General features: G+C 43.9%; 1 protein-coding gene across 3 annotated transcripts in view; it reads left to right on the forward strand.

Annotated features, from left to right (window-relative positions):
* LOC144501580 (rho GTPase-activating protein 44-like) overlaps positions 1–25465 on the forward strand; it is a 345975-nt gene that overhangs the window by 302378 nt on the left and 18132 nt on the right. For 2 of the 3 annotated variants that reach the window (XM_078225440.1, XM_078225439.1), the window contains exons 16-19: positions 6067–6247; positions 18324–18545; positions 23223–23672; positions 23950–24095. In XM_078225440.1, the coding sequence (XP_078081566.1) occupies positions 6067–6247; positions 18324–18545; positions 23223–23672; positions 23950–24095 (999 nt within the window). The remainder of the gene's footprint in view (positions 1–6066; positions 6248–18323; positions 18546–23222; positions 23673–23949; positions 24096–25465) is intronic. The other variant, XM_078225441.1, reaches the window with a different exon arrangement.

The following is a 25465-nucleotide window of genomic DNA, read 5'->3' on the forward strand; positions in this document are numbered from 1 at the left end:
GAGACGTGAAGGCTCAGTTAGGGCAATTGAGAGTTACAAGTTAGCCAGGAAGAACCTAAAGAAAGAGTTAAGAAGAGCTAGGAGGGGACATGAGAAGTCTTTGGCAGGTAGGATCAAGGAAAACCCTAAAGCTTTCTATAGGTATGTCAGGAGTAAAAGAATGACTAGGGTAAGATTAGGGCCAGTCAAGGACAGTAGTGGGAAGTTGTGCGTGGAGTCTGAAGAGATAGGAGAGGCACTAAATGAATATTTTTCGTCGGGATTCACACAGGAGAGGGACAGTGTTGTCGAGGGGAGTACTGAGATGCAGGCTGTTGGACTGGACGGGATTGAGGTTCATAAGGAGGAGGTGTTAGCAATTCTGGAAAGGGTAAAAATAGATAAGTCCCCTGGGCCAGATGGGATTTATCCTAGGATTCTCTGGGAGGCTAGAGAGGAGATTGCAGAGCCTTTGGCTTTGATCTTTGTGCCGTCATTGTCTACAGGAACAGTGCCAGAAGACTGGAGGATAGCAAATGTTGTCCCCTTGTTCAAGAAGGGGAGTAGGGACAACCCTGGTAATTATAGACCGGTGAGCCTTACTTCTGTTGTGGGCAAAGTTTTGGAAAGGATTATAAGAGATAGGATTTATAATCACCGAGAAAGGAATAATTTGATTAGGGATAGTCAGCACGGTTTTGTGAAGGGTAGGTCGTGCCTCACAAACCTTATTGAGTTCTTTGAGAAGGCGACCAAAGAGGTGGATGAGGGTAAAGCGGTTGATGTGGTGTATATGGATTTCAACAAAGCGTTTGATAAGGTTCCCCATGGTAAGCTTTTGCAGAAAATACGGACACATGGGATTGAGGGTGATCTAGTGGTTTGGATCAGGAATTGGCTAGCTGTAAGAAAACAGAGGGTGGTGGTTGATGGGAAATATTCATCCTGGAGTTCAGTTACTAGTGGTGTACCGCAAGGATCTGTTTTAGGGCCACTGCTGTTTGCCATTTTTATTAATGACCTGGATGAGGGCGTAGAAGGATGGATTAGTAAATTTGCGGATGACATTAAAGTCGGTGGAGTTGTAGACAGTGCGGAGGGAAGTGGCAGGTTACAGAGGGACAGAGATAAGCTGCAGAGCTGGGCTGAGAGGTGGCAAATGGAGTTTAATGCGGAAAAGTGTGAGGTGATTCACTTTGGAAGGAGTAACAGGAATACAGAGTACTGGGCTAATGGTAAGATACTTGATAGTGTGGATGAACAGAGGGATCTGGGTGTCCATGTGCATAGATCCCTGAAAGTTGGCACCCAGGTTGATAGGGTTATTAAGAAGGCGTACGGTGTGTTAGCTTTTATTGGTAGAGGGATTGAGTTTCGGAGCCATGAGATCATGCTGCAACTGTACAAAACTCTGGTGCGGCCGCACTTGGAGTATTGCGTACAGTCCTGGTCGCCGCATTATAGGAAAGATGTGGAAGCATTGGAAAGGGTGCAGAGGAGATTTACCAGGATGTTGCCTGGTATAGTGGGAAGATCGTATGAGGAAAGGCTGAGGGACTTGAGGTTGTTTTCGCTAGAGAGAAGAAGGTTAAGAGGTGACTTAATAGAGGCATACAAGATGATCAGAGGATTAGATAGGGTGGATAGTGAGAGCCTTTTTCCTCGGATGGTGATGGCTAATACGAGGGGACATAGCTTTAAATTGAGGGGTGAGAGATATAGGACAGATGTTAGAGGTAGGTTCTTTACTCAGAGAGTAGTAAGGGGGGGGGGGGGGCGGTGGTAGGGGGTGTGATGAGATGAAATCTCCAGGAATACATTTAATCACAGTTGACAATCCTAAGCACAGAGTAGCAATGCCCCCCACCCCCGCTTCCCCCCACTCTTCCTGGCTTCTCAAAAAACAATTGAAACATATTTTCTCGACTTCTCTGTGGAGTACGCACAGCATGTGCCCCACCCAGTTATGTCCTAAAATTGAATTAGCAGGCAGCTTGAAATGACCCCCCCCCCACACTCCCTCCTGCCACCCCACACACTCTCCCCCACCCCCCACTCCCTCCACTGCCCCCAACCCACCCCCCAAACCCCCACCCCCTCACTCCCCCCACCCCCCATTGCCTCTAACCCATCCCCCCAAACCCCCACCACCCCACTCTCCCCACCCCCCCCCCACTGGCCCCAACCCACCCCCCCAAACCCCCACCCCCTCACTTCCCTGCTCCCACTGCCCCCACCCACGTTGCCTCTAACCCATCCCCCCAAACCCTCACCACCTCATTCCCCACTCCCCCCACCCCCTCACTCCCCCCACCCCTTCACTGCCCCCACCCCTCCACTGCCCCCAACTCACCCCCCCACTCCTTCCCCATTCCCCCAATGCCTCCATCACCCCACTCTCCCCCACTTCCCCCCCAAATCTCCATCCCTCCTGCCACCCCACTCCCCCCCCCCCCCCCCCCCCCCATACTCCCCCTTATATCCAAGCCGCAAAGCTCAATTCCAGCTGTTAGATACTGATGTTTGAAAGCCTGCTTTCCCTCTGCTGGATACAATTGTCCATGTGAAATGAATCAGAAGTTTTATCAGCTCAAGTGATTCTAGGTTCAAGAGAGGTCAATGCTGTACGATTAATTAACAGAGGGTGACAGTAAGCAATGATTTCCGATTTGTTCAGGGGATGGCGCCATGTGTAGTTTCACACGAGGCCCTGATGCCACCTCTGGGTACATTAACCGTGTCGGAAATTGAAGTTGAAGGCAGGGGGTTAGTGAATCATTCTGGAAGGCAGAGGAAACGAGGGTTAGAAAATGAAAGAAAGAATGCAACAGCGCTCGAGGGTATAGACTTCAGTGCAAGGAGTGCAGCAAATGAAGTAGATGGGCTGAGGGCACAGATTGAAACATGGTGGTATGACACTGCAGCTGCTTCAGAAACATGGCTTAAAGAGGGACAGGAATGGCAACTCAACATTCCCGATTACCGGGTTTCCAGACCAGATAGAGAGAGGGATATTAAAAAGGAGGGTAGAGGGATGGCACTTTTGGTCAAAGGAATAATTACAGCTGTGGGGAGGGATGGTATATTAGTAGAATCATCAACGGAGGCCACCTGGATTGAGCTAAGGAACAAGAAAGGGGCAGTGACATGATTGGGAGTGTACTATAGACCACCTTACAGTCAGAGGGCAATCGTAGAACAAATATATAGGCATATCTCTAAGAAGTACAAAAGCAATAGAGCAGTAATAGGAAAGGATTTTCATCACCCCAATATTAACTGGGATAGTTTTAGTGTAAAAGGAATGGAAGGAACAGAATTCTTAAGGTTCATTCAGGAGACCCTTTTTGACCTGTGTGCAATGAAAGAGAGTGCGATTCAGGAATTAGTTTTAGGAAATGAGGCTGGGCAGGTGGAAGGAGTGGCAGTGGAAGAGCATTTTGGTAGAAGTGATCATAATTCAGTTAGTTTTAACATAATTAAGGAAAAGGACAAAGACAGAACAGGAGATAAAGTTCTAAATTGGGGTAAGACCTTGGAGTGCATGTGCTATGACCCCAATTGTTCACATTATATATTAATGATTTGGAAGAGAGAACTGAATGTATTGTCTCCAAATTTTCAGATGATACAAAGTTGGGTGGGTAGGTGAGCTGTGAGGAGGATGCAGAGATGCTTCAACGTGATTTGGACAGGCTGAGTAAGTGGGCATCTGCATGGCAGATGCAATATAATGTGGATAAATATGAGATTATTCACTTTGGCAGCAATAATAGGAAGGCAAATTATTACTCGAATGTGTATAAATTGAGAGAGGTGCATACTCAGTGAGACCTTGGTGTCCTTGTGCATCAGTTACTAAAAGTGCGCAGGTACGGCAGGCAGTAAAGAAGGCAAATGGTATGTTGACCTTCATAGCAAGAGGATTTGAGTATAGGGATAGGAATGTTTTGCTGCAATTGTATAGGGCATGGGTGAGGCCACATCTAGAGTATTGTGTGCAGTTTTGGTGTCCTTATCTGAGGAATGACACAAGTATGATTCAATGATTTTATGATTCTGTTCAATGCGTGCTGAATGCAAACATTCAATTCCCCAATCGGGACAATTCCTCCCTGAAGTGTTTAAATACATATATCAGGCTCTCGCTTTTGACTGTTGTGTAGACTACAAAGTGCCCCGGTATGTTTAGCTGTGCATTTTAATGTGAGTGGCTGGCTTTGAAATGCAGGCTGCCTGCAGGTAGCAATGCAAATAGCTGCTAGATTGGCTATTGTATAGTGTGAAACCTCATTCCTTCCTCAAATGTCCTTCTCCCATTGTCTGCTGTGGAGTAAGACAGCACCTCGCTGTTACTGCCCATTGCTCTGTTTGACAGGGAAGCAGTTACAAGGAGGGTTGTAAAATTATGAGAGGTATAGATAGGGTGAACAGTTGGAAGCTTTTTCCCAGGGCAGAAATGACAATTACAAGGGGGGCACAAGTTCAAGATAAGGGGGGGAAAGGTTCAGTGGAGATGTGCGGGGGAAGTTTTTTTACACAGAGGGTGGTGGGGGCCTGGAATGCACTGCCAAGTGAGGTGGTTGAGGCAGTTACGTTAGCCACATTTAAGACTTATCTTGATAGGCATGTGAACAAACGGGGAATAGAGGGATATAAGCGGTTGGTTCGATAGGTAAACGTGATCGGCGCAGGCTTGGAGGGCCGAAGGGCCTGTTCCTGTGCTGTACTGTTCTTTATTCTTTGAGGTAGCCCGCCACCTGAAGGAAATCGTAATAGATGATTCAGGAAAAATGATGCAGCATGCCGATCATTTTCATTTTCAAAGTTAATGATGAACACACTGAAGGCAACGTAAAGGCTTCTTCACAGAGTATTTAGCATTGCTTAATCTTTAATCTGGTTAAATCAATTTGAAATTGCTGCCTCGGGTATTCCTATTGTTTCTGTTGAAAGGGAAATGAAACCCAAGGGGCTAGCCCTGGCAGATTTCCAGATCCGCATCCACTTTGGCCAAAAGAATTTCAATCCTACTTAGGTGGAAAATTCCAGGGAATTGGAAAGTAAAAATTGTTGGAAATGATTGATTAAAACAAAAAGGCACACCAAATATAATTTTAGGACCTCTGTCTGTCGTGCAAAATGTGAAGATGCCACAACACAGGTCAAAGAATTTAGTAAAGGTCACCAACGCAAGATTGAGTAACCCTGGCCACCAAAACGGTTTTCAACCAATTCCTTGTCTGTGGCTCATGGAATGGAAGTTAGTTCAGTATTTTTCATTGTAGGTTAGATTTACAAGATACAGATTTCTGGCTCAAAGTGACTGCAGAATTTCCACTGACTGGGATTGTGGTCGGTGCAGACTCGATGGGCCAAATGGCCTCCTTTTGTACTGTAGAGATTCGAGAGGCAACTAGATAGATACATGAATAGGCAGGAAATAGGGATATGGACCACACAGAGGCAAGAAAATATTAGTATAGAGAGGCATCAGTGTCGGCACAAACTTGGGCCGAAGGGCCTGTTCCTGTGCTGTACTTTTCTTTGTTCTTTGTTCTTTCTTTGACTAAGTGTTTACCCCCCCCTGACCTCAGGCACATAGGTGGTAGAGGCAGTACAATTATAACATTTAAAAGACATCTGGACAGGTACATGGATGGGAAAGGTTTAGAGGGATATGGGCCAAACGTAGTCAAATGGGACTCATTTAGTTTAGGAAACCTGGTCGGCATGGACGAGTTGGGCCAAGAGGCCTATTTCCGTGCTGTATATCTCTATGACTCAAAACTATTTGCACGCTGGGAGTGGGCTGTGGGTTTTTGTAAAGGCACCTGGCCAGAATTGGACTTTGACTTCAGTAGAATGAGATGTAGGGGAGAGGAACAGTGTGGAGGCGACGCATATTTGCAGGGGAAACATATTAGCAGCATCCTAGGAACAAGGGAGGAGAGTTTATAGAGAAAATTGAGATGTTGATTAAAAAAAGGGAGACGACCAAAGCTGGAGTGAATGGGGGTGAAAGACATTTGTGGATATTGGACTCTTGCGGTAATGTACGGTGAGCTGTATCTCTTTTGAAAACAGATATCGAATTTAATGTGACTGGAAGTTATGGCAGCCCAGTGCATATCAACCACAACGCAAATTACAACTCGATGCCATCTCCGGATATCGATCACTCTGACCGCAAGCAACACGACCAAGGCAGGCGGCCTCTCAGCGTTGCTACTGACAACATGATGCTGGAGTTTTATAAAAAGGATGGGTAGGTACTGGCTATTGCCCTGCTTTCATAACAACTTTCTGAAGAGCAATGTTTGCTTCATATAAAATAAAACTGTTAATGGTGATTGAGAGAACTGGAGTGAAACGATATACATGGGGATGGTATGCAAACACACTTTATAAATAATCTGAATTGAGATTGATACAATTATCTTCTAGGATTAGTCACTTCTACTTTTCCGGAAAATAATTATAATAATTAGGGATAAAATGTTCTTTTCTCTATCAGCATAATATTCGGCAGAAATGTTTTATATTATGTAACCCGATTGGTCCTAATATTAACGTAGTATTATCACGTCAGCCTGTGCTAAAAGTATCAGTATCACAACGTGCCTGCATTGGTACAGGGTCAACAGTGCAAGTTTAATTGTGTCAGGCACCTGCAATATTCTGAATGTGAGCATTTTATATCAGTTAAATACATGTATGTGTGTGCATGTTCAGTTGTGTGTTTAGTGAGTAATTGAATGAGAGGGGTTTGAAACACAGGTGATATCAAGACTGTGCAATACGGGACACATGGCAGTTTAGTTTATTTATCAGTGTCACAGGTAGGCTTACATTAACACTGCAATGAAGTTACTGTGAAAACCCCCTAGTCACCACACTCCAACACCTGTTCGGGTACACTGAGGGAGAATTTAGCACGGCCAATGCATCGAAGCAGCACATCTTTCATACTGTGGGAGGGAACCAGAGCACCCGGAAGAAACCCGTGCAGACTTGGGGAGAAGGTGAAAACTCCGCACAGACAATGACCCAAGCTGGGAATTGAACCCAGTTTCCCTGGCACTGTGAGGCAGCAATGCTCGCCACTGCACTGCCCAGTTGTGCGCAAGGAATTGTTTTTATCTTTCTCTTGAGCAGGAAGCACGATGGCCCATCTTTCGTTGCTCACAAATTGTCAGAGTATTTAGCAGAAAAAGGCTCAACCTCATAATGGAGCTACAGTGGCATTATCCATTGGTCAGTTTCCAGAATTATCCCGACCTGGATAATCTCATCTGCTGTATAATCGTGAATGAATAAACAGACCTGCACTTTGGGTTATTTTGCAAGATGTGAATTCCTCATTGTGGTTCTTTGGCCCATGATTTTTTACGGTGAAGCACCTACAGAGTAAAGCGTCTATAACACTCCATCAGAATGTCACTATGTTTTGGTACATTTAAAAGACAATTTGCCAGTGCTTATTACAGTGGAAAAAATGTATTCATGAGGTAAATGTTTAGTATGGGGGTGAGTGAACCTTGCAGTGAATGGAACTGAACAAGCTCATGATAAATTATTTCATGGGTCTACAAAAAGGGGGAAGGGGAGGATGTAAACTGTCCAGTTTGTAGAAGTAAAAATTTCAGTTTTACACTGCATCTGTCCAGTTTGGTTCACTTAGGGTCAGCTCATCAACAATGAATATGAATGTTAAATATTGGCGCGTGTACTGTTCTGTCAGCAGTAGACTTGAGCAGCAATGTGGTGGCCTGCGGCCTAGGTTAAAAATGGCTTCCCCAGTTGGCTTTTATGGGCCATCCAAAGGAGTCACTCAGCTGGTCAAGCCAGCAAGTCGCCAGGTACAATTCCTGCTCTGTGCTGAGCTGGCTTGAGACAACAATGGGAGAGTTGCAATAGATCCCAGTGATCCTGGTAGGGGTTAGGGAGGGGGGAAATCAGCCAAGGTTCCCATCCCTGCACAGACCTCTGCTGGAAATGGGTGGGTGTGCGGCCAGTTACTGTCGACTTGGTTACGATGTGAACCTCTTTTGCATAGCCTACCAAGGCTCTCACATAAGAGTAAAGACCACTTGGGCAAAGTGCTTGAGGTTGTCTTGTCCCCCTCCGGAACCATTTCCCACAAGAGCAGAGGAGGGAAGTGGAGAAGCAAACCGATGAAAGAGAATGATGTGTTTTTGGTATATTCTCATTTTCTTTCCTCAAGTTCTTAAGCTGTAAGTGTTTGCCGGATAAGTTTTCAGAATTTTATAACTTTTGCTGCATGCATACAGTAAGGCTGCTGTGTGCTAATGTGGATGTTTCCGTGTGGCTTCCAATTGTGTTGTGACGTCAATTGTCCAGGCATTTCAAACTAGCTTCACCTTAATTTTCTGTGTTTTTTTTTCTGTTCACCCTTTGCCCACTTAGGAATGTGGTTGTGTTGCTTTCTCATCCTTGCTGTTCTGTTTGTTTTCTTTACATTCCTGTTAACTGAATACTTTTAGCTGTAAGTTCGTGTCAGTTGAGTACTCTTTGCCCAGACTCCACATTTTACCATGTTCACAGCCCAAATTACATGAGATCACGTTCTGCATCTTGTCCAACGTGGCTACTGCGGTAAGCAAATTTTTGACTTTCCACCAAAATACAGCACGTTAAAATTATCAGCGTAAAATAATCTTTTAGTGTTTTGTAAATCTTTTCATTCCAGTTAATTGTTTGCCAGAGTCTGTGTTTAATTTACAGTCCGCACTCTGCTGTGGAACATTTTAACCTGATACTGAATTTGTTATACATTTGCATATCTCCACATAGACTCTGGGGCGAGGACAGGGGGGAGGGGGGGTGGTACTGTGAAGTTTATTAAATGTATCTAAAGGAAAGTGACTTTCTTTTTCCAATGTGTCTTTAGTACATTTACTCCAATTAATTATCTAACATTTTTCTAAAAAAAATACTTCGAATGTTTTTGAATTTGCAGTGTTTTTTTTATTTCGTAATGTTTTTATTTATTGTGGAAGCACTGAGGGTAATGAAATATTTAAATGACAACATTTTGTGCCCAATAATTATAACTTAAAGTGCTGCCACATTGCCTCGGTTCCTTCCAGCTGAGCCAGTTGTGGTTTCCAGCCCCACTTTTGTACACCGTCTAGGCTGACACTTCAGTGCTGTACTGAGGGAGCCTGGTAATGATGCTAAACTGAGGCCCTGCCTCATAACACTATTGGAAAAAAACAGCAAGTGTTCCAGGAATCCTGGCCAACATTCCTTCCTTCAACTGCCACCAGAAGTAGATTACTTGCTGCTTGTGGAAATTTACTACACATATACTTCTCTACATCTTCACAGTGACAGCAATCCTAAAAGTAATTCAGCAAGGTCTCCGGAGGACTTGATAAAGGTGACACATAATTTCAACTCCTTTTTCTATTCGCCATGTCCCATTTAAAAATTGCTTTCCAGATCCTCGCCTCGCCACTTCTCAGCAAGAGGGTGGAGAAGCCAGCCTGCCTCCAGAGTTGTGCCACGCTGTTCTTTGCCCAGGCTGTATCAGCCCATGGGACACCCTGTCAGTGAACCTAACTGCCCCAGCATTACATCACCTCTGTGGTTGTGAGCTGCCGCACAACATGCCAGTGTATATTTTTCCCGATTAATTTCCCAGTCATCAGGAACCAGTAATGGAAGTTTACAGTACAGCAAGTAGCCTGTCAAAATATGTGTCTTCTCACCACTCAATTAAAGTGTGACAGGCACTTCCTGTGAAAACTTCTGTTAAAAGTTCCTGCTAAATCAATATTTTCTTTGTCAAATTCACTTGTTTTGCTTAACAGGAATCTGCTACCTTTGCAATGACTGCTCTTTGATTCATTTAATCCTTTATGTTATGTTCTAAATAGTATTGTTCTATTTCTGCTATCGCAGCCTTAGGAAAATCCAAAGGTACTGTATTCAATGCATCTGTGTGACTGGCTGTTGATAATAAGATGAGAGAGGGACAGTCACTGAGATAGGAAGGCTAACAACATTTATAAATAGAAAACAGAAATTACCATAATTCACGTCTAAAAATTTCTACCTCTCTGATATGCCAGTTCCTGATTTTGTGCGTGAATGTATTTTAAGAATTGAAATAGCATTGAAGAGTAAGATGGTAAATATTCTAAAGCTGGCAATGTGTGTGTACTGGACTGTGAATTAAGCAGTCGGAAGGAACTTTGACCTAAGATTTCATCCCATGTTGATAGAAGACACTGATGAAGTGTATGTTTGCAATATGGATGAACATGGAATTCTGAATGTTAGAGGGATGGAGAGTTTTTAACTACTTCTGTAGACTTTCAGTCTCCTTTCCCATCCTGTAGCTGGTATAACCAGCATGTATGCAATTCCCATACAGACTCTTCCTCCCCACACTCCACCCAAAACAAGATCTTACATTTCCCAGTGAGGATATTTGGTGTGTAAAGTTAATCATAGAATCCCTATGGTGCAGAAAGAGGCCATTTGGCCCATCGAGCCTACACTGACCACAATCCCACCCAGGGCTTATTCCCATAACCCCACATATTTACCCTGCTAATCCACTGACACTAGGGTCAATTTAGCATGGCCAATCCACCTAACCCACACATCTTTGGACTGTGGGAGGGAACTCGGAGGAAACCCACACAGACACGGGGACAACATGCAAACTCCGCACAGACAGTGACCCAAGCTGGGAATCGAACCTGGGTCCCTGGTGCTGTGAGGCAGCAGTGCTAACCACTGTGCCACCGTGCCGCCCAAGTGGAAAAGGTTCATGGAATTAGCAGTCACTTGGAGATTGAATTGTTTGACTGAGCTGGGGTTGTCGTGAAGTAAGTTAAATCTGTTTAGAATGCACCAGTGGAGGTGGGGTAGGTTGGGGACAGTTTTCTCGTTGTGCCTGCACTAGGTCTGTGGAAGGGCTACCCAATTCATCCCACTCCCCTGCTCTATCTCGCAGCCATGAAAATCTGTCCAGTCGGTTATTCAGATGTTATCTGTGCCATACCTTTAACAAGTTCTGATTCTTGGTGTGCTGTGTGAGATGCACGCTGGAGTAAATATGTCAGTGTAGTGAGGAGGCAGAGGTGATATTGAAATTGAACCTGATATTGAAATAAGGCATGAAGCTCTGACCATGAAAATTGATACTGCAGCATATTCACAATCCAGATTAAAATTTGGTCACTCCATGACAAAAGTGAAACAAATTATCTCAGTTCATAGCTCACAGTTTTTCATTTGTATTCTTCCCATCTGCATTTCAACCTTTGCCCTCTTTCCAGAACATTGTTTATTTCTGCATTTCTATTCCTGTCTTTGTAAGATCCATTTCTCAAATAAAAATACAGTACCTGACTTATTGTTCACTAGTAAGGAACAGCAGTGAATTTAATCTTGATTTCCCACACCCCTCTCCAAATTAAGCCCATTTAAGATGAATTTCGTACATTGGGGGTGGAATTTCTGATCTGGGCACAGTCAGAGGAAATTGCACTAACAAGGTGTTTTAAATTGTTCTGGTTAGTTTTCCAGTTCAGGATTTTGCAAAAATTATTTTACACAATCACAGAGATAAAGATCAGAATTTCCGGGCAGATTAAGAGGCTCTCCCTCTTAGCGAAAATGGCAGAAGAGGCCCAGATCTGGAAATCCCACTGCTGAACCCGGTCTCCGCCAGTTTTGCAGGGCAGAGTATGGGGGTGGGTTTCAATGTGCACATCTGGGTTCACAGAGGCAACTGCACATGTTAAAGTGAAGTTTCCTCAATCAGATCTGATCTTGGCTGGTCAGATGTCCAAAACACAACATGTGCCCTTTAGACCTGGTAGTAGAAAGTCTAAAACTGACGGCCTTCTTTGGAGTGGTAAGGTACACATTTGGATATGACCCTGGGATCCTTCGGGAGAAGCCAGGTGCCCTTTGGGATTGATAAACTTCGACACAAATGTACATAAAAAGTGAAAAAAACGAATTGGAACGACCAAAGGAACTGTCAAGCTGCCAAGACATTTGAATGTCTTGCAAAACAAATTGCACTGTTGGTAAAAAAAAAGTCAGTTCTCGCTATTTCAATCTGTCTGTTGACACAAATCTGTCATTGTACAGTTGGTGCTACATGGCTAATTTCATAACCTATTATTATCACAGCGGGATGCCTGTCAGTTCAGAGTTTAATTGACAGTTCCATGTTCTTATCGAGTCTTTGAAGTGGGACCATGAATACTAATGATTGTTATCATATGGGATTAAGTGGTTGATGGAATTTAAATGTAGCAAAATTGGGTTTTATCAATAAGTGTTTTATTTGATATAGAGAATTCATCACATCAAAATTCCAGGACATTTTTCCCCAAGTCGGTTTTGTGGAACCAGGAATTGTCCCGACTCTACACTCCCGAACTTGGAGTGAAAATTCGAGCCGAATTATTCGATAGACCAGAGTAATTGAGCAGCCTAATAGAACTTAATTATCTTTTTTCTATTTCAAAATGTTCCTTGATGTATTTGAGAGTGGTAAACTGCTGCAGTTTTAATCATATAGTTGGAAATGGGCTTATCATCAAAAAAAGTATTTTTAATGGGCCATGACTTCCTGGCTCCCCAGTGTCACATTTGGGGGTGGGGGTGGGGTGGCTACTCCAATGATGAGCTGGGGAATTCCTCTTGGAAATTCGCAAGTAAGGGTTTACCCGACATTGTCCAGAAGGGCAAACTTCCCCTGGACAATTGCACTGGGCTGGGAACCATCCGACAAAGCTATTTGAATCACTAATTTCAGATGGTTCTGCCAGTTTTACCCTGATGGTTACTCTGAAAGAGTTAGGAGGATAAAACCACTTCTCACTCCAGAGTAACTGTTTTAAAGACCCAGGCCGAGCCCCACACAGGACACCCCCAAAGGCCCAGAGGACCCACCCCAACCATGTACCCCCACCCCCTCCCCCCCCCCCCCCACCCAAGCCCCCGACCTGACCAGGCTCGATTTTTCTTCCTCCCTGCCCCTCGACACAAATGAGCCCCCCCACCCCCACCCCACCCATATCTGAACCAGACCTGGAACCCCCAATGTCCAGACCCAACACCCACCCTCCCCTCACCTGACCTGACACCTCCACCTTCCCCGCCCATTGCCATGTCCAGAGGCATCCTAACCACACCCCGACCCAGCCCCCCACCCAACTCAACCTGACACCACCCTCTATGCCCAGAGTCGACCCAACCACCCCCACACCACCCCCCCAAATCACCCACCCAGCCAGACCGGACACAACAAACCCCTCCGCCGATGTCTGAACCTCCACCCACACACCCCATTCACTCTCCTTTCAAACGTAACCTTCTCCCTTTCAATGGTCCACTTAAACCCACCTGCTTTATGGCAGCTAGTGCCATAAAAAGAGGGCTTATCCTTCTTCACTGCACTCCTTTCACACCTTGCTGATGGAGTCCAAGCTGGTTCACTGCATCAATCTCCCTCAGCCTGAGTCAGGAAGGTCGGGCAAAACTGGGCCTTTGGATTTCAAGCAATAGTAAGTTAATACGGAGCAACAATCCCACCACTAACTGCCACTCCAAGGAGGTTATGGGCCTGTGAGTGACATGTGAGTGACATGTGAGTGACATGATTTAAAATCACTGAAAATTATAAAAGAAAAACCTATTCTTAAGCATTTAATAGTTTCATTGGTGTACACTAGTTTGCACTTGGCAAGTTAAATATTTTTGATACGATAAACCTTTAACAAGTACAAGTACCTGTACTGAGAACCTTCCTGATCCACTAAAGTGAGCAGATTTTCACAATTAATCAGCATATACGTTTACTTATTAGTGCCAGAAGTAGACTTACATTAACACTGCAATAAAGTTACTGTGAAAATCCCCTAGTCGCCACACTCCGGCGCCTGTTTGGGTACGCTGGGGGAGAGTTTAGCACGGCCAATGCACCTAACCAGCACGTCATTTGGACGGTGGGAGGAAACCAGAGCACCCGGAGGAAACTCTCACAGGCACGGAGAGAATGTACAGACTGTGCACAGACAGGAATCGAACCCAGGTCCCTAGCGCTGTGAGGCAGCAGTGCTAACCACTGTGCCACCCCCAAAATGTGAGATCTAAATGATTTTGGGTGTAAGTCACTTTACGTTTAAAATTTCCTGAACTTTCGGGTTGGTTCAACTGAATGTGTTGGAAGCTGGGCATAAAACTAGTGGAAAGATATGAAATCTCAATCCCACTATGTTCAAGGCCAAAACTAATGTCCAATGATTTTTATCCCATTTACTCAATAACACACAGAAAGACTAGAATATAAACAGAAAATAATGCACTCCTTGCAAATGTGTAACAGATTTCTTGCTATTCTTTGCACACATAATTGAGGCACACACAACTTAGGTAAAATATACTGGAATGCAAAATAATACAAATACACAACATTTTAGGAGTCTAAAATATTAACACTGCAGTAGAGAGATTGACAGTTGAGATAGATGGGTGTGACATTGCATCATGATGAGGGTAAGTGTTATTGCTGGCTGGTCAGTTGGGGATGTGAGGAAACCACTCGAGAGAGGAATGGATGCACTTATGAAGTTTGTTGGTCTGAGGAGTATTGTGCAGGTGAAGGTTGGCAAAGGCAGAGACAAGGGAGTCTGTACTTTGAGTAACTTGTCACTGACCTTTCCTCCCTTAATATGGTTATGAAACCTCTTGTAGCACTATTCAAGAGCAAGATACTACACTCCTGCTGCTGAGCACCTTAGGAATCTCCAACCACCTCCACTTGTTCTCTGCTATAGGTTTCTCTCTCCTCTCCACAGGGAGCAGAATCTCCCTTACAACCATCAGCATGATGTTCAAGACATGCCTGAAATGTCATTGCTGCCTTTCCATGTTGACACTCCATCTATCAATTTGCTGCCTCTTTTTTGACACATTAACAGTGCTCCCATTCTGACCAGCACAGGGTCCCATTAAATAATGAGTCCATCACTCCTGCCCCCTCTAATTGGTTGGGAAACTGGGAAATGCCAGGAGCCACTTGGCAGCCACACTCCTGAAACATCCAAATTCCCGAAATTCTGCCGGGCATCCCTCTGCACGCAGATCAGAAAGTTCAAATTTAGTCCAGCAAAGCTAAATGAATTTCATCACATAATCATGAACTCATAAATGTTTCACTGTCCAGCACACTAACTGATCCAAGTAGCTGTTTCCATTGATAACATTGTGGCATTCAGTATTTGAACAAAATCTTTCGATGAACAATATATCGAAACCACAGACCCATTTTAAATAGTGCACCAAGTAACACCTCTTTCACATAGAGGACTGGTTAACTATGGGCTCTGGTTATGGTTAGTGCTGGTTTACCATGGGCTCTGGTTATGGTTAGCACTGGTTAGCTATAGTCTCTGGCTATGATTAGCACTAGTTAGCAATAGGATCTGGTTGTGGTTAGCACTGGTTAACTATTGGTTCTGGTTATGGTTAGCACTGGTTAGCTATGGGTTCTGGTTGTGGTTAGCACTGGGTAACTATGGGTTCTAGTTATGGTTAGCACTGGTTAGCCATGGGTTCTGGTTGTGGTTAGCACTGGTTAGCCATGGGTTCTGGTTGTGGTTAGCACTTGTTAGCTATAGGCTCTGGTTATAATTAGCACTGGTTAACTATTGGTTCTGGTTATGGTTAGCACTGGTTAGCTATGGGTTCTAGTTATGGTTAGCACTGGGAACTATTGGCTCTGGTTGTGGTTAGCACTGGAGCTATGGGCTCTGGTTGTGGTTAGCACTGGGTAGCTATGGGCTCTGGTTGTGGTTAGCACTGGTCAACTATGGGTTCTGGCTGTGGTTAGCACTGGGTAGCAGTGGGTTCTGGTTGTGGTTAGCACTGGTTAGCTATTGGCTCTGGTTATAATTAGCACTGGTTAGCTATTGGCTCTGGTTGTGGTTAGCACTGGGTGACTATCGGTTCTGGTTATGGTTAGCATTGGGTAGCTATGGGTTCTGGTTGTGGTTAGCACTGGTTAACTAAGGGTTCTGGTTCTGGTCAGCAATGGTCCCTAGTTGTCGTTAACACTGGATAGCAATGGGCTTATAGAATATTTCAGGTCTACTTTCAGGTCTACAATCTGCTTTAACATTGATAGACTTGGTAAGCAGAATGCGGGAATTAAACAACCATAATGTTAGTATATTCAGTGTTGGAGTATTACATTGTTGGGTATCCATAATTGAAGTTAAATGCCCTAATAGTGCCATCTAAACATTTGAGTAAGTATATAAGGGGCACAAGTCAAGAGTTATATCTTTGCAATGTGGAATTAGAATTGCTAACTTTGGGTATTGTAACTTTAGTTGTTTGATGTTACCTTATAATTACTCACTCCTTATTCTGAACTCTGGATGCCAGAGAGTGACATCTCCTTAAATATTGGCTTAAAAGGTAAAATTTTCTTTTAATAATGGTAAATAAGCTCTCTGAGATAAAGAAGTAGAAATTGTCACCAGCTGCTCTCAGGCTATTATTGTAGTGGTATATACAGTGAGAGCTACTTTATAATTCAGCCTTCAATAATGTTGAGGTACTTGTTCATTCACTTGTGCTGAAATCGCACTGGATCCAAATTCTAGCTTAATGTGGATCACTAGGCAACAAATTTAAAATGTAACGAGCAGCATTGCTGAAACTATAGTCCACTGTCATATGTGCAGCTGCCAAAAATGATTTGTGTTATTTAAATAAATGCTGTTTCCTGCACGCATGTATGTGTGTGCAGGCATGTGTATCAGCATACTTACGTAAGGGTATATACGTGTATGAATGTGTGTAAGATATGTGTGCACTGCTTCTTCAGAAGGAAGTCTTCAAATGCAGACAATAAACATACAACTTACTCCAACTTACAAATGAAAGAAAGGGTTTAATAAAGAAACTTCATTACTCCAAACTTGGGGCCTCACCCTGGGCCAGTCCAAGTTTCCCACAATTCCCAACAGGTTCTTATTTATAGTGAATCAGCTGGTCAGCTGACCATCACATCATTCTGCAATTGGTTCCATGGTTTACTGGGTCAGCTGACTCTTACAGCTTGTTACCATTGGTCACATTACATCCAATACAAAGTCATCACCAGTTACATTCTAACATACACATGGGTGTGCCAATCATCCGTTTTGATTTTGTTCATCACACATCAGATACCATAGATGCAAAATAACCCCTTTAAAACAAGGATGAAGTAAGGCAGTAATTTAAACATACAAAGATTTGGCAAGCTACCCAGTTCACTGAACAATCAGTAAGTGATATTTTGATTGGCCCCAAATAGAAATAAAGAGACAATGATCCACAACATTGAAACCTCCTCAATGATAGAAAATACCTGGAAGTCAGAATGTCTCCAGCCTTGAATTGACTTTACCATCCACATTTGAAATAAAATATTTTTTTAAAGAATAGAACGTCAGCTTGATCTGGAATTGAACTGAGAATCTGCTCAAACAATCAGCACTTCCGTGAATTCAAAGAGCAATTGAACCTTCTGACCTGACAGGGACATGCATCTAAATTTTAGCAACAGTAAAATGGCGTGTTACTCCTAACTTTAGGAAAAAAAAGAGTTCTTCTGTTTTTCTCTGCACAGAGAGATCTACTAGAATTGCATGTGTATCGTATATATAATCACATTATAAATTACTTTTCAGGAAAGATAAACCATCTTATCTCAAGCTTTTGATTTTCTGGTGTTACTATTTTGCTGTGCAAACATATTTCGTAAAACCTCAAAGTCAGTGGTTAAAATCTGCTGTATAATTCACGTGTCATCATTGTGCAGGGCATTCACCCGTGTTACAAATGTTATTGTTGTTACAATTCCAGTTAATGTGCAGATACCAGCCCTAAATTCACAGGACATGAAAAGATGTCCACAAAGGTATAACAAATGCACTAGTTTTAAACTGGCACAGCAATGGTTGTTATTCAGCAAAAATCATTATCACTTCCTTAAAAACATGCAGGCCACGTTTAGTAGTCACGAACAGCAAGGCCAGGCTTTGAACCTAGCATTCACAGGTTATAATCTCCACAAAATTTGTTAATCCAACATTATTTATCATGGGAAAGCGAGGTTGTCATATTGTAACTCGAGAGTAGAAGTAATTACTGTTAAGCTGTCCTTTTCTTTACTGTAATTAAATGTACTTTGAAAAGAATTCTCTGTCTGCCACTGAAGCTATTTTATTTTGAAGCCTAGTGTGCTTTTCTTCTTCAAAAGTGTTGATGGTGTCTCTGTGTTCCTGTAGCATGGGTGTGAGGGTAATGGACACATCCTGGGTGGCCCGCAGAGGCTCCTCCGTAGTCCGAAAAACATCCTCTACCCTGCCTGGCACTCAGCCCCCTACTCCGCCCGCCGAACTTGCTGCTTCGTGTCAGTCGCCAATTCCCGAGCAGTCTGTAGAAACTTCCTCTTCTCCCTCCCCCACTCCTCCTCCTAGCGGCCCACTACCTGGGGCTGAACGAGCAAGGTAAGAGTGTGTCGCGGCTGCTGTGTCTGTGTCAGCCAGCTTCTGGAACTTTCCTTTCCTCTCCTCGCACTCCTCACACTTCTGTTTGACTGCGACCTGAGCTTCTAGCACATGGAGCAAGCTGGATCAGCCAATGGTGTGCATCGATATAGCTAGACAGACTAGTGAATACATTCTGGTCTGAAAGGTGTCCTGCCTGCTGGACCTAATGTTGTGCATTATGAAGGCATAATGCACTATTGCATTTGTTTGGGTAGTATGCAAAACTAGAACATCACATAAATGGTGACTGTTCTTAAGGGCAGTAGTATGAAAACACTGCACTGCTTTGACAATCACAAAAAACCCTTTAGGGCAGTAATATAGGGAATTAAAGAATCATCCATCTGAATTTGTGGAAGACAATACGTTAAATGACACATGGGCAGAATTTTCCAGCCATGCTGGCCCCAAAACCGGAAAATCCCGCCTGAGGTCAACGGACCTTTCCATGGTTCGCCCCTCGCCCGCTCCAATTGATGGGCGGGATGGTGAAATTCACCCCAATAAGTAAACAGGAGCTGGAAGTTGCGAAGTGGCATTGCTAGATTAAGTGAGAGGTCAAACTCTAGCAGATGGTATTCCATAAGAGAAGTAGGGGTTCATCCACTGTGGAGCTAAGAAAGATAGATCTGAGTCTTATCTAAACGATGAGAAATTGGGAACCATGGAGGGACTGATGGGAATTGCCAAAAACTAGTGGACAGGTACAAAAATAATAAAACAGGCAAATAGAACATTGGTCTTCAGTTCAAGTTGACAGGAATGCAAAGAGCTGTAAATCATCCCACAGTTCTTTTATGCTTTGGTTAGACTACATCTGGAATACCGCTTTCCATTCTGGGTACTCTTAGACTTGGAAGAGCTGCAGTGTAGATTGCCTAGAATGATTCTGACACTAAAAGGGATAAATTGTAACGGTTCTTAGACTACACATGCATTCTCTTCAGATTAAGGGGTGATCTAATTTAGACGTTTAAGGAATTTGAGAGGGCAGATAGAGGGAACTTATTTTTCTGGCTGTAAATTCCTGAACAAGAGGGCATAACACTAAAATGAAATCTAGGCTGTTCAGGGCTGATGTTAGAAAGGACCTCTCCACACAGGGGGCAGTGGAAATCTGCAACTCTCCCCCCTAAACCCTATTGAGTCTAAATCAAATCAAGACTTTCAAAACTAGGAAATGGCTAGATTTTAATTAGACAAGAAATAAGGCACAAGGGGCTAGAAAATTGAATTGAAATAGAAATCAGACGTGATCCAAGTGAAAAGCAGAAAAGGATAAAGGCCCAACTCCTGTCTCTATATTCCTCACATTCCGAGTGTCATTGTACTATAGAAGTTATATCTGTAAGAAGGATAAAGGTGCAGTCTTTCTAGTTCTGCTGCCAGATAATAATCAGTCGCTATTTACTCTATTATACCCTTGGGGAAGAGATTGTTAACGTCTATGTAATTAAGACACAAAGGCACAAAATTACAGTAATCAATGCTTTATGCTTTTTTTCTCTGTGATTTCATTTAGTAATCACTAGAGGTCAATCTGCAAACATATTGGCATTTTTGTAAACAGACTAATCACTCAGCTAATTTCGATAGTTGTATGAAATATTGAATCCTTGGGGTATAATGGCTCCATTCGGAAGCCCGTGTCCACTACTTTAGTCTTGTTTACAATGGGCTAGTTGCTGTGCTGTATTTCAAAATAAAGCAAGTGACAGATTTGGTTAATTGCCGCATTTACTTGCAAATTACACCTCAAATCACCACGGTAAAAGGCACAAAATTGTTTTTATTTCATTCAGGATTGTATTTGAGCACTTAAACACAAGAATCTTTTTTCTTTGAAATGTTAATGATCCTTTTCCAGTTAGATATTTTGCAAACCAAAGTTATGAAGTGGCTTAACTCGCCCGACAAATTAAGCTCAGCACCGATCATTCACATCATATCTGAAGATTGCAACAAAAAAGAAAATCTCTTTAAGATTTTAAGCAAATTGCTGCGGATGCTGGAATCTGAAACAAAAAACAGAAAATGCTGGAAATTCTCAATGGGTCTGACAGCATCTGTGGTGAGAGAATCGAGCCAACGTTTCGAGTCTGGGTGACCCTTCGTCAGAGCTGAAACAAAAATCTCTAATTGAATCACCAGTACATAATCCAGATTTGATCCACCATCGCTGTGAGCCTGGGACTGAGCTAATTAGGTTTTTTAAAACCCTTTTACAGGATGTGGCTAGGCTACCATTTATTGCCCGTCCCTGGTTGTCCCTCAGAAGGATTCATTTTTATTAAATATTATTGACGTATAACATCATCAATTTCTGATGAAATTTCATCCAGTGACTAGTCTATCTAAACTGTGAAATACTATACAATCTGAAGGTAGCAGAGTGGTCATTAGCAGTCAAATGGAATTCTTCAAATGCTTCTGTTCTTCTGCAATAGTACTGAAATGTTACTGTCTTTGGTTTTTTTAAAAATAACTCATCAAATCAACTTCTAATTTTCTGCATGGAATTTGGTGCTCCTCAAATTACACCATTTGACTTAGGTACAACTTGGGAATTGATACCTCTTCAGTATGTCTTGCTGTTCATTAATTAACTCCAGAACTAATCATTTCTGCTTTCGCAAGCTGTCAAACTTTGGAAAGGAAGAACGGCAGTTTCCTATTAGATTTCAGAGGCAGTCATTTCTCAGATTGGGAGATGGTGGATTCACTATCAGATATATCAGCTGGAAATCCATTGCAGACCCATCAGCTTTGTCCCATATATTTAAGCAGAGTAGTGCTCACTGAGTGGACTTCACATATTGTGATGCCCGCTTAACTTGGCTGCTTCACATGTACATTTTTTTAGTCTCATTCATTTTGCAAAGAACAAAATCCTTCAACAACTGTGACTGATGCCCTATCCCATAATTGTGATTCAGGCATGTTTAGGTTTATTTATTCGTGTCACAAGTAGACTTTCATTAACACTGCAATGAAGTTACTGTGACAATCCCCGAGTCGCCACACTCCGGCGCCTGTTCGGATACACCGAGGGAGAATTTAGCATGGCCAATGCACCTAACCAGCATGTCTTTCGGACTGTGCGGGGGAGCACCCGGAGGAAACCCACGCAGACACGGGGAGAATGTGCAGACTCTGTGACCCAAGCCAGCAATCGAACCCTGGCGCTGTGAGGCAGCAGTGCTAACCACACTGTGCCAATTAGGATAAACCAACATTGATTGTCCTCACTGGTAATGGCAGCGTCTATGGGAAGGTTAAATCAGGGTTTATTAGTAATTATAAAATTCAAACAGTTGACTGTGGTGCACTTTTACCATCACCTTCATGTTACCACTGATGCTAAAAATAGTCTCACAAATTATGAGCATGATCTGCTTAAAACTATGACATCGTATAAATCATAAATGGCCACTTGATGTTTGCAAATCGAAGCTGACAACCCAATCCAAGTATAGAAAGATAAGGCATAAAGCTGCTAATACTGCATTTTTAAAAAAATATTATTGCGCATGGGTGAATCTGGCAAACCCACAGGGACAGACATTTTGACTTTGAATGATAGTGTAAATTGGGCATCGTTGATCATTATAAATCTCTCCAAACTGGCATTTAGATCCAGAGAGATTGGTAACTTGCTACTAAATCACCAGTTTTGCAACATCATCCTAAGCCAAGAGTACCCCTTCATTATTAACTATCCCGAGTCGCCCTGAGATGATGATAATAGGCATTAGTAATGGAACAGAGTGACTGATAGACCACTTCATAGAGTATTAAAGGACCACTTCTTAGAATCATAGAATCCCTCTAGTGCAGAAGGAGGCCATTCGGCCCATCGAGTCTGCACCGACCACAGTGTCACCCAGGCCCTGTTCCCGTAACCCCACATATTTACCCTGCTAATCTCCTGACACTAGGGTCACTTTAACATGGCCAATCAACCTAACCCTTTGGACAGTGGGAGGAAACCGGAGCACTCGGAGGCAACCCACGCAGACACGAGGAGAACGTGCAAACTCCACACAGACAGTGACCCGAGGCCGGAATTGAACCCGGGTCCCTAGCGCTGTGAGGCAGCAGTGCTAACCCCCACTGTGCCACTATGCCGTTCTGTATTAAAGGGCCTGAGTCACAAGATGTACCTTAAAGTTCAGAAATTAATTTGTTCCGGTAAATCTCCTATTGCAGCATTTGTTCCTCTGATTTCTTTTTCAAATCAGAAATGTTAGCATCCTGCAGGATAACAAAAGACATGCAGTAAAATTAGGAAGGAGCTGGTTGAGAAGCCACTGGCATGTTGCTGAGTGCAGTGTGTGCATGCTCACTCTGTGTTTTCGCTTCTGACGCATAGAAACGCAAAGCTTTACAACAGATTTCACATTCAGCATGGCACTGCTCAGCCCTTAGTGTCCGCTGTGTGTTGTGCAGTCACCCCCCCGCCCCCTCCCCACCTTATTGCCATTGCTCTGTCGCTTTACAGAAAATGTCTGTTGTGTGTTTTCATGCAGTGTCTGAGTTACTAAACCTTGTATTTTTTTTTCCCTGTTGATTTTCTCCCCTCCCTTTTTGTTTGTACCTCCCCAAACAAATGTTGCTCCTTAAATGTGTTTACAGCACAGACGAGTTGTCTTCCAATTGGTCGGATTCCTGTTACTCTTACCCTTCCCCAGAGAATGACAAACCTTCTCCTTATCCTCCTTGCTACCAGCCTGCCCACCATTTGTACCACAGGGCTCAGCCATCTGCTCGGCCTGAGGGCATACCCCAAACCTCCTCCCCTCAAAGGTGGTCCGGGTACAGCCCAACCTTGCTCACTCAGCCTCCTTCCCCCCAGCAGCTTGATGTCAACTCTAACCCTAAGCCGTGCTCCTTGCACCTCCCCAAGCAAAGCCCCCTCACTGACTCGCATGCACCTGAAACTAACGCCTCACCTGTCTACATCAAAACCCCTTTACTCCTAACCAAGCACGACCCTTGTGGCACCCCCTTTAACCCTTCCATGTCAGCCTCTGCCCCATGGGTCGGCTGTGCCTGTACCAGAGACAAAGGAACCAGGCTGACTAGGTAAATATTTAGAATTCAAGCCTCGATGCTCTGAGTATCTCTGAAACGTTGTGTGTGGAAATCATTTGGACTTGTATTGAGATAAAGTAACTCGTGGGAGATGAATAGAAAAATGTGTGCGGGGCATATGTATATGTCTAGTATCTGCGTTTTATTAGTAAGTGAGTTAACCAAGTTTGATGGATAAGGCTTTGTAAGAGTGTGTATCTGCTGTATTTTGACATGCATAACCTGAAGGAATATCTGTATGCAAATAATCCAAATCTTTCCTCTTCAGTGCTATGAAAGGCAAAGAACTTTCACCTGTGATTGGACAGAAAGGCAGACCTGTTTCTGACCATGTGACTTCCTCAAGCAGTCTCCAGCAAAGCATTGCCGCCAGTCAACTGCCCAGTGAACATAGTCCCCACACGCTGAGGAAAGGTAAGCCCTTTGCCTTTTATCGACTGTTTGCTAACTATTGTGTCTTGTTGGGTTAAGTTAGCAAACTGATGTTGAGAGCATCCACACTAGCAATTCGCAGGTCCAGTCCCTGTAAGGAATGCTGTTTGGTGTTGCAAATCTAAACCAAATACGCCCCCAACAATTCATAAATTCATAGCACAACATGGCAAATTTGAAACATTTATGCCCTAATGCCATTGCCAGCTGGGCTTTGGTAATCTGACTGTAGATTTATTTTGTGTCCACTTGCAATATAACATCACGGGGACACAGAACCATGACGTACATTCACCTCGTAATACAATAACAAGGATGTATCTCCTACAGAATGATTGGTAAACAGATTTCAGCAAGGGTGGATGAAGAAGTCTGGTTTCCTCCAAAACTCCAAGGGGAGGGGATTTTCCACTCCCATTTTTTGGGGGGGGGGGTGGGGGGCAGGAACAGCAGGGGAGGGGGCAGAAAACCATGCGGGAGTCCCAAAATTTGTCCACTCACTCACATCGACATAAATCACAACCGGTCCCTACGATGTGCACCTGGCAAGCAGAACACACCAGAGGCGCACCGGTGAGTACAGTCCCCAGGGGGAAAAAGGTCATACTGGGCAGTACCCTGGCACTACCCCTTGGCACTGCTCAGGGGGTGCTGCATTGGGTGGGGTGGGTGTTGTGTGAGAGGTTTGGGGAGGGGCAGAGTGCTGTGTGAGAAGTGTCTGGGGGGGGGAGTTGGATGGGGTGGGTGGGGGGGTGGTGCCTGGGGACGTGGTGCGTGGGGGCCTGGGAGGATGGAGTAGCAGCAGTGGAGGGGGTGGAGTGCTGTGTAAGAAGTGTTGGTGGGGGGGGGGGGAATTGGATGGATGGGAGGAGGTGAGGGCTCCACTGTTCCTACTGATACTTGGGGCGAAATGTTGCTTTTTTTTGGCAAAGCGTCATTGCGGGTGGGAGAAGCAGAGGGTAGATCGCCAGCTGCTCTATTTTTAGACACTGTGACAGAAAAAAGGAAAGGGACAGATCCCACGACATCTCGCTGATGTAGTAGCATGGTGGGGGTAAGGGGGGGTGTTGAGTGTTTGGGTGATTCACCTTTTACTCATTTACATCAGGGCATTCTGATCTTTTAAGAGTCTAAGTTGTTGGTTGGGCAAGATGTGGCAGGATGACATTTTGCCAAAAAATGGCAAAATCCTGTCTCAAATATCACTCCCCGTTTACCGGGAACAGTACTTACTGCATGTGGATTGGAGCATTGAAGTTCAAAGGAAACTAGAGACAGCTGGGTTCCCTCCGGGTGCTCTGGTTTCCTCCCACAGTCCCAAGATGTGCGGGTTAGGTTGATTGGCCATGCTA

This window comes from Mustelus asterias, chromosome 12 (genome assembly GCF_964213995.1).
Source record: "Mustelus asterias chromosome 12, sMusAst1.hap1.1, whole genome shotgun sequence".
Classification (NCBI taxonomy): Eukaryota; Metazoa; Chordata; class Chondrichthyes; order Carcharhiniformes; family Triakidae; genus Mustelus; species Mustelus asterias.